The 8598-nt window shown below is 40.8% G+C and overlaps 1 protein-coding gene across 1 annotated transcript; it reads left to right on the top strand.

The window, feature by feature from the left end:
- The first annotated feature begins 845 nt into the window (after positions 1 to 845).
- Positions 846 to 7377, top strand: DAZAP2 (DAZ associated protein 2). The gene is made up of 4 exons (XM_070740706.1): positions 846 to 1122; positions 4152 to 4273; positions 4940 to 5182; positions 5870 to 7377. Exons 1-4 carry the CDS (start codon positions 1110 to 1112, stop codon positions 5996 to 5998), a joined length of 507 nt encoding a protein of 168 aa, XP_070596807.1. The 5' UTR covers positions 846 to 1109; the 3' UTR covers positions 5999 to 7377.
- The last annotated feature ends 1221 nt before the right edge of the window (positions 7378 to 8598 follow it).

The following is an 8598-nucleotide window of genomic DNA, read 5'->3' as shown; positions in this document are numbered from 1 at the left end:
GCAGTTTGGCAGATTCAAATCTAAGTAGGCTCAACGGTTGAGTCATCGTTCCAAGGTCGCTAAAACGAGGACCCAGATGCTTACTATCTGTAAACAGCTTAGAGGGATGTAAAGCACTGAAGCGGCAAATAAGTCAAAATGCTATTGCTATTGCATATACCTGTCCCATCAAGTCAGGCAGGAAGGGCATGCTGTGAGTCCTGTCATTCCCCTCCACGCCCTTCCAAGTGAGGTTAGCGCATCTCTGAGAGAACCTTTATTTATTTATTTATTTATTTATTTATTTATTTATTTATTTATTCTTTGTCCAATATACAATACATATGGAATGAAATAGACATTAAGTAGTATACTGTATATAGGGATAGTAAGTAAAAAAGAAGAGGAGTGGATGAGAGGGAGAGAATACTGTATATAGGATATATGAGAAAAGGAAAGGTAATTGGACAGGGGACGTTAGGCACATCAGTGCACTTATGTACTTTAAAAGGTCTTTAAAACCTGATTTGGGGGTGGGTGGTGGGTGCAAGATGGCTGCATATTAAGTGATGTTCTTTTTTTTCCAACTCGGGTTTTATGTTTTAACTGCTTCCTTTATTTTATTTATTTGTTTTTAGGTTGTTAGGGAGTCAACAGCTGCTGTATACGGCCCAGAGTCATGTATTTTGTGAGACGAGCGGCTATATCAATACGCTAAATAAACACATGTATGTAATTGTGTAAACATAAAAGAATAGGTAACAACTCGTCAGGCGGGATGTTTTTTTCCGCTCTCGGCACGTAAGAAACAGCTCCCTTAACTCCTTTCCTCCGCCCACTGCCTCCGGAGCGCCACGCCCCCTCGCCTCTGTGGCCACACCCCCTCGATACAGCCGGTCGGGGTGGTGGTGGTTTTTTTTTTTGGCCTCTGTTCCTTTCCTAGCGGCAGCGCTGCGGCGTGACGTCACGCGCGTAACGTAACCTCGTTCATCAGGGCTGCGGCGACAACAACAAGGAAGTGGTTGAGCGAAGAGGGTCGCCGCCGTTGCTAAAGCTAAACGAGTCGTTCGAATCTTTCGTAGTCCGGGCGAACCGCCGTTGTCGTCCGTTCGGTTTACAGCGCCGCCATCATGAACAGCAAAGGCAAGAGGCTGATTTCCTCCTCCTCCTCCTTCTCCTGCTTCCTCTCCTCCCCACCCTCCCCCATCCACAACCCCACCCAACCGCCTCACCTTTTTAACAGGGTCGCTGCTCCTTTAAGGCTACCGCCGCAGTGTTGTTATGTGCGGGCCTAGTCCATGACTGGCGGCAGCCCTGGCCAATAGAAAGCCGAGCGAAGTCGGGGGGATGGCAGGCAATGGGGGAAGGGCTCAGGTTAGGTGGCTATGACGTAACCTTCCATGGCAGGTTGTTTAACCCTTTAGCTGCTGCTACCGAAATGGCGGTTGGTGGGCCAAAAGAACGCTCTCCTTTCCTTTGAAGTTCCAAATGTTCGCAGGAAACGCGCCAGTCCGGAGGGCACTGTAGGGTGAAAGGTTTTTTTTTTTAAATGGGGGCGCCGTTTCTCTGGGAATGGAGCCTCTAGTGCCTGCCACATGCACGTTGAAGACACTGACATTTGAGAGAAGGGGAAGAAATGGGTTGCCGGGAGCTTTTGAAAGGATCACGGCTTTGTCAAGTAGAAAAATCCCCTTCGAAGTCGATCATTTGGTGCAGGGGTAGGCAAGGTTGGTTCTTCTATGACATGTGGACTTCAACTCCCAGAATTCCTGAGCCAATCATGCTAGCTCAGGAATTATGGGAGTTGAAGTCTACAAGTCATAGAAGAGCCAACTTTGCCTACCCCAGGTTTGGTGGGAGCTCCCTTTTTGGCACTGGATCTGCAATGGGCACTAATACTGCCATGCTCTCTCTGCCCGTTAGTTCTGAAAAGGATCTAACAGATTAACAGAGTTGAAAGGGACCTTGCAGGTCATCTAGTCCAACCCCCCTGCCCAAACAGGAGATTTGTGAGGCAAGAGCTCCAGCTCTAGGCCACAGCAGCTGGGCTATTTAGATGCCAAAGGTTCTGGGGTTGTGGAACTGATAGCCCCCCCCCTTCTGTGTACACGTGTATCCCAGGTGTTACATGGGATGCTTTGAAATTGACACACAAGGTGGGACAAGGGGCATCATTTGCTCCTATCGGAAGACGGCTCTTGTATGATAACATTCCTTATTTCCTTTGCCAATTTAAATAAAAGAAGCCAGGGTGGACAGAGGCTTGAAGGATAACTAAAGGGGAATTGTGTGTTTTATCCTCAGGGTTTAACACCCTTTGCCATTGGAGTAAAATGGGAAAGGAATGAACAATGAACCACAGAATTGACAGAAGCAAATCGCAAAATTGGGAAGGGGTTCACATTCGTTTCTCCTTTTGCTCCTTATTAGGTGTTTCCCTAATAAGAGGTGTCATTTGGTTAGCAGGTCCTAAACGGAGGGATTACAAGTCACAGGATCATCCTTCGATAGTTGGGAGCATGTAAGAGCTGGTTAAAACAGCACGCCAATAGTCTGGTCCTTTTCAGGAAGCAAACCTGACCGGATTTAGGGTTTAAACTGGCGGTATACCCAAATTTATAGTTTTACTTATCATGAATTTAAATATACACATACATATACATATGAATGATCTGGTAGGTTTCATAGTCCAAATATTGCTCCAAATGGAGTGACCTGCATCTGTTTAAATCCAGCACATTCCAAAATGAAATGTGTACAGTTCAGTACTTTTCTTAAAATATGCGATGTGGCAGTATAAACCATTGAGAATAAAAGTGCAAAACATTGATTAAACAATTCTGAGTAATCTTAAAGCATTATGGCCTCGTGGGTTGCTCAGAATATGAACTATTTGGACTTATAGTGACTCTGAGTCACAAAGTCATTATTAAATAGTTGCCTCAACTGAATTGATTCAGCTTATAAATTTATAAATGGTTATAAATTGATGGCATTAACTGTGAATGTTAACTTATCAATTAACTTATTTCTCATTGCTTCCTATTACTTTTTTCTATACATTATTGTTTAATTGCAACTCTTTAAGTTCAACTCTTTTAAGTCACAAAACAGTCTGACTGCTTGAGTGTACCATCCAAAGCTATATGATCAGGGATGGGTAACCCAATGATTGAGCCTACATAAAATTTCAAGTATAGGAAATTGGAGAGTATTGTCTAGGCTGAATTGGGCCTATGATTACTTTGATTGTGTTGGTGGCAGGCCAGAACGAGGCATTTAAACCGTCTAACTATTTTGGCAACAGCAAAAGATAGTCAGTTTATTTGGGGGGGCGAGGGGTAAAGGTGCTGTACATGCAGTACTGTGTATATTGGAAGAAGTACCCATGCGCCCATGATTGCTTCAAACTGCAAGGCAATCTAACCAGTCAGTCCTAGAGGAGATCGACCCTGACTGCTCAATAGAAGGCCAGATCCTGAAGATGATACCTTGACCACCTAATGAGAAGGAAGGACTTACTGGAGAAGAGCCTAATGCTGGGAACGATTGAGGGCAAAAGAAGAAGGGGACGGCAGAGAATGAGGTGGCTGGATGAAGTCCCTGAAGCAGTTGACGTGAGCTTAAATGGACCCCGGGATTTCGATAGAGGACAGGAAGGCCTGGAGGAACAACTTTCCATGGGATCATGATGTGTCGGACACAACTTTGCAACTTAACAACAAAAACCCATGCACTCTTACAACTATCAAGCAAATCACTTTTGCTTGCTTGTTAGTTAAATCAATGGGTTTCAAATAGATTTGGTATTTGGAGAGAATAGTTAAGAAATTAATTTCTTGTTGACTTCTGAAAAATATATATGCTGCCCATGAGATGGCACTGTCCATTTAAAAATACAATTGTAAAAATGCAGTTTTTTACAACCTTTGTTCTTAGTGGGAAAGCTGGTTTGAATGATATCGCCTGGATCTAATCTAAGGAGTTTGGCATATTTAAAAAACAAAAACACCAGTTTGTCTCTTTTGCTATTTAGATATTGTTTTTTGAAGTTTTTTTTTCTTTTTTTCAGATAAAGCTCCCAAAGGAGAGATTTTTCTTTATTCCATACACTTCTAGGTCATTTTACAGGAAAGACAATTGTGCTGACATTGATTAATTTCTTCTCTTAGGTCAATACCCTACACAGCCTTCCTATCCAGTTCAATCAGCTGGTAATCCGTCTGTGTTCCCACAGACCATACCACTTCCTCAGGCTCCACCTTATACTGATGCCCCTCCTGCCTACTCAGAAGTATGTACTCAAGTTTCTGTTATAAGAAATAAGACTTTTTGGATCAGATCAAAAACATCTTTTCACTTACTAAATAATACCTGTGATTGATAATTGATGAACCAGATAGATTACTACCATGCCATCTAATTTAGTGACAAGAATTTTCTCTAGAAGGTTTTCAATTATTTTGTAGGTAGTTTAGTCAACTTTTTACATTGTTTGAGTTGTGATTTCATCATATGCAAATGATAGATCTGCCTGAGTACTTCATTATAAGTTAGGATCAGCATAATGATCAAGATGCCCATTGAGGCCAAAAGCAGAAGTATATAACTTCAGCTTTAGTTGAATGTAAATGAAAAGTACCTTTTATATTGAACTTCTTTCACTTTTCAAACTGCAGCCTCTGGCACTTAAGACTAAATGTGGCCTTTGGTTCAGATACTCTTTTAAGTCAAAAGTTTTACAAGGCAAAGGGCAAATGAGAGAAAGTTATAAAATTTGTATGTCTTGTTGTGAACCTCCCAGAGACATCTAGCCAGCTAGTCTACATTTATTTATTTATGGAAGCTTATTTCCAATATCAGTGGCAAAGCGTCTTCCTAAGTAGAACCAGAACTTTGAGAAAGAAAATTTCTGAATACAAAGCCATAAGGAATGCTTTATGTGTGCTTTCTTCCTCAGCTCTACCGCCCAAGTTTTGTACATCCTGGAGCTGCCACTGTTCCTACCATGTCTGCAGCTTATCCTGGTGCTTCACTGTACCTTCCCATGGCTCAATCTGTAGCTATGGGTCCAATGGGCTCTTCAGTTCCAGTGGCTTTTTATCCCGTTGGCCCTGTCTATCCGCCTGGATCTGCTGTACTTGTGGAAGGTGGCTTTGATGCTGGAGCAAGGTTTGCAACTAGTGCTCCTGGCAATATCCCTGTAAGTAGGCACAGAATGTCATATTTGCTATCTGTGATAGAGCATTATGAAGATAGTCCTCCTTCTTACCTTTCATGGTAATAAATGGTATATTACCATCTCTGTGCAATTACCGAGATGCAAATGAAATCATTTCCCCCTCTATATTTTTACGATTGTAAATTCAAAGTACCTGCAAGGATTTTCAGCCTCAAATATTAATGTGATATAAACTGTGGGATAAGGCAGGGAAAAGGCCTGCAGGAGTCCAGTGTCATTGATGCTTTTATCTCTGTAGACATTAGTGAGAATGAGAATAACATAAATAAATTTGCTGGAGCTCAAGGTGACACTGGAGCTTTTTGAAGGATGTTGGGATGATCTTGTAGTGATTTCCTCTTTATTGAGGAAGTCCCCTTCTGAAAGGATAGCCTGCTGGATTTCCAAACGTAACTCATCTACAGAAAGGCCAGAGAGGCAGCAGGTTTTTTAAAAAATTCCTAGCCTGCTGTAGTTTAGTCGCCCAACTATACAGTTTGAAAAAAAAATCTGGTTAGTGTAACTTGTGCATCCTGGAAGCCATGCAAGACGCTTGCCAAAGCCAATTTTTGTAGGCCAGCTTGGCAGCCTCTGTGGAGTCTATGGTCTGCACTTTGTTAGCCTTGTCATACGGCATCCCTCTAATATGTTGCTGTTGTTCTCTTTCAGCCTCCTCCTCCTGGCTGTCCTCCCAATGCAGCCCAGCTGGCTGTCATGCAGGGTGCCAATGTGCTAGTGACGCAACGGAAGGGCAACTTCTTCATGGGGGGCTCCGATGGTGGCTACACCATCTGGTGAAGGAAGGGGGGGGGGGCTACATTGGTGTAAAGGAACGACATCACATACTGTCAGCACTTCTCACAATGTAACCGCTTTAGTCGTATTAACCTGGAGTTGCAATTTAGACACATGATGATGCGGGGTGTCTTCCTGGTGCCCTGACCCTTCAGGCACTTTTTCTTTATTAAAAAAACAAAAAAAAGCAAATTTTAAAATACAAAACCATGCAATGGTAGGAGTGCCTCTCTTAAAACCTTGGGGGTTAAAATTGTGAAATGAATGTGAGCTAAGCTATCCCTCAGATTTCCCCTTAGTTCCACCTGAGAGTGCTCCTTACGGCAGCTCTCTTTCTCTGTGTCTGGCTTTTATTAATCAACTATATATAAAAAATGGGGTTGGGGAGGAGAAATGGTCGGGGGAGGGAGGAACGAAAGTTGGAATAAAACCAGCTTCCGTGTATCAAAACGTACCAAGCTTGCAGATCAGATATTACCTGTTGCCAATGACTAGGACTAAAACCCATCTTTCCTTTTCCTTAGAATCAATGGTGCTGGGGAGAAAGATAGTCAGACATAAACGTTTTTTTTTGGGGGGGGGGCATCTGTGGTAGATGCCTGTTGGAAGAGTATGATTGTGGGGGGTGCTCAGTTTTCCATTTCAGAACCCCTCGGTTGGTTCCTTCTACTCACCTTTGCTCTCTGTTCCTTTGCTCGGAAAGTATGCAGCTAGAGCGATGTCCCGGGATGTCCTTTTTTATATATTCTTAAGTGATCTTGGACTCCTTTGCACATTAAAAAAAAAAATTAACTGAAGCCATGTTTTGGTGCCAGAAATACAACATTTCATTAAATGCTTCCTGTATGTTTCAACAAACAAAAGAGCTTAAAATGAAACCATTTTTTTAAAATAAGGGTGTGGGGGAGGGAAGCAACCCAGTGTCGTAATAACAAAAACTCTTTTAAATGGAATGTTATTCAGGCTAGAGAGACAAAAAAATGTCTGGTAGATGTCAATCAGTGTGCAAGTTTGCTGGATTGATGGGTTTTTTTGTTTTTGTTTTTTTTAGACGCAAACATTTTAAAAAAGTGACTTGGGTACAATGAAGTCTTATTAGGATTAAGAAGAATATTTCAGGGATCCTCAATCTTTTGTTGTTGTTGTTGCTTTTGTTTTTATGAATTAAAAAAAATTATCAGATTTGGTGAATATATTTTATCTTAATTTTCTGTGTGTTGTATGTGTCATGGTCATCCATACCGCTGACTGTTAATGGAAGGTTGGGATTCTAGGTCTCTCTGTAAAAACACTGTGGTGCACTTAACTTGTGGACTTTTTATACTAAAAAACAAGTAGAATAAAGGCTATTTTGAAAATTTGAATAAAGTGACAAAGTTGAATTTAGCCTCTTAAATTCCTGTCCATTATAATGATGCAAGTTTTAAAAAATGACTTTGCCTTTGTATCTGTTCCTTTGTTCACTGTGCTGTCAGTGTGAAAAAATATATAATAGGGGATGTTATAAATATTGAACACATTTACTGCTTCATAGTAATGTTAAGTGTGTCATTAGAAAGCCAGTTGGTATGCTTTTTAAAAAATTAATGCAAGGCCAGTTAAAATCTGAAACTGTTATTACTCCCAGAAAAGAATGGTCTTTTCTTGGATGACAGCTATGTAGAAAGGGTTATTTTATTTGGGACTGAGTCATGGTAGTTAAAGAGTTAAAACTTTTCCTTTCCATATGCCACAGTTCCAATGGAAATCTTCCTCCTGCTTCTGCTGTTAATAAGAATACAGTAAACTGATATGCTTCTAAAAGTGTTTAGAACTGTCTGTAGTCCTGAATGCATGGATACAGAAATAAATATAATATTTCACTTTTCCCCAAGTATTTTAAAACATAGCAATCTATTCCCCCTCTGCTTCTGTCAAGAGCTGCTAACATATTATATTCCTCCTCTTGCTTTCTTAGCCTATGACAACATTTACCCTCATGCAATGCATTACCATACAAATTATTTCATTATTATATTGCTATATTGGAAGTTCAGGTATTTCTGCTTAGACTGTAAAGCACATGCTTGAAACTATGAATGTGGATATTTCTTCACAGACCCAAAGGTTTGATATGCACAGACACACACTATATTTGCAGGATTAGAATGAATAAAAAAGCCATTAAGGTACGTGTGAGAAATATTCATATTCAGAAAGCTTAAGAAAAATAACAAAGGCAGCTCATTTTTCGGAGCTTTGGAGTTTGCTTGCTTAACTGAAAGCAACACCCATTGAGCAGTTTCTTACTCATTAGAAGTTCCTAATGCCTTGTTTCCCTGTGTGAAGGCTTGTAAGAGCTCAAAAAGCAATTTTCTTTGTTAAAATATATTTTTGGTTTGAAATGGGTTTTATTTTTTTGCTTTATACATGGATAAGATGTGGTCAATCCTCACCCTCGTGTTTTCTATACCAGATATCAAACTATCTGTCTAATCTAATTGTAGATAATTAGAGTTGGGCAGAGTGATGATCACTCTGCATTGTAAGGGTTGCATTACTGCAGTCTATAACATGTGTTGCCACAAGTAGTGTGGCATTCATTCATTACACTGTTTAAGCCA

This window comes from Erythrolamprus reginae, chromosome 2, assembly GCF_031021105.1.
Source record: "Erythrolamprus reginae isolate rEryReg1 chromosome 2, rEryReg1.hap1, whole genome shotgun sequence".
Taxonomy (NCBI): domain Eukaryota; kingdom Metazoa; phylum Chordata; class Lepidosauria; order Squamata; family Dipsadidae; genus Erythrolamprus; species Erythrolamprus reginae.
The sequence above is the reverse complement of the archived record's forward strand: the minus strand, read 5'-3'. Positions and strand labels throughout refer to the sequence as shown.

Excerpts from the sequence above, each read along its gene's own strand:
- DAZAP2 (XM_070740706.1), top strand. Across the intron at positions 4,274-4,939 it reads CCCCTCCTGCCTACTCAGAA|CTCTACCGCCCAAGTTTTGT; the intron begins GTATGTACTCAA and ends TTTCTTCCTCAG. Across the intron at positions 5,183-5,869 it reads GTGCTCCTGGCAATATCCCT|CCTCCTCCTCCTGGCTGTCC; the intron begins GTAAGTAGGCAC and ends GTTCTCTTTCAG.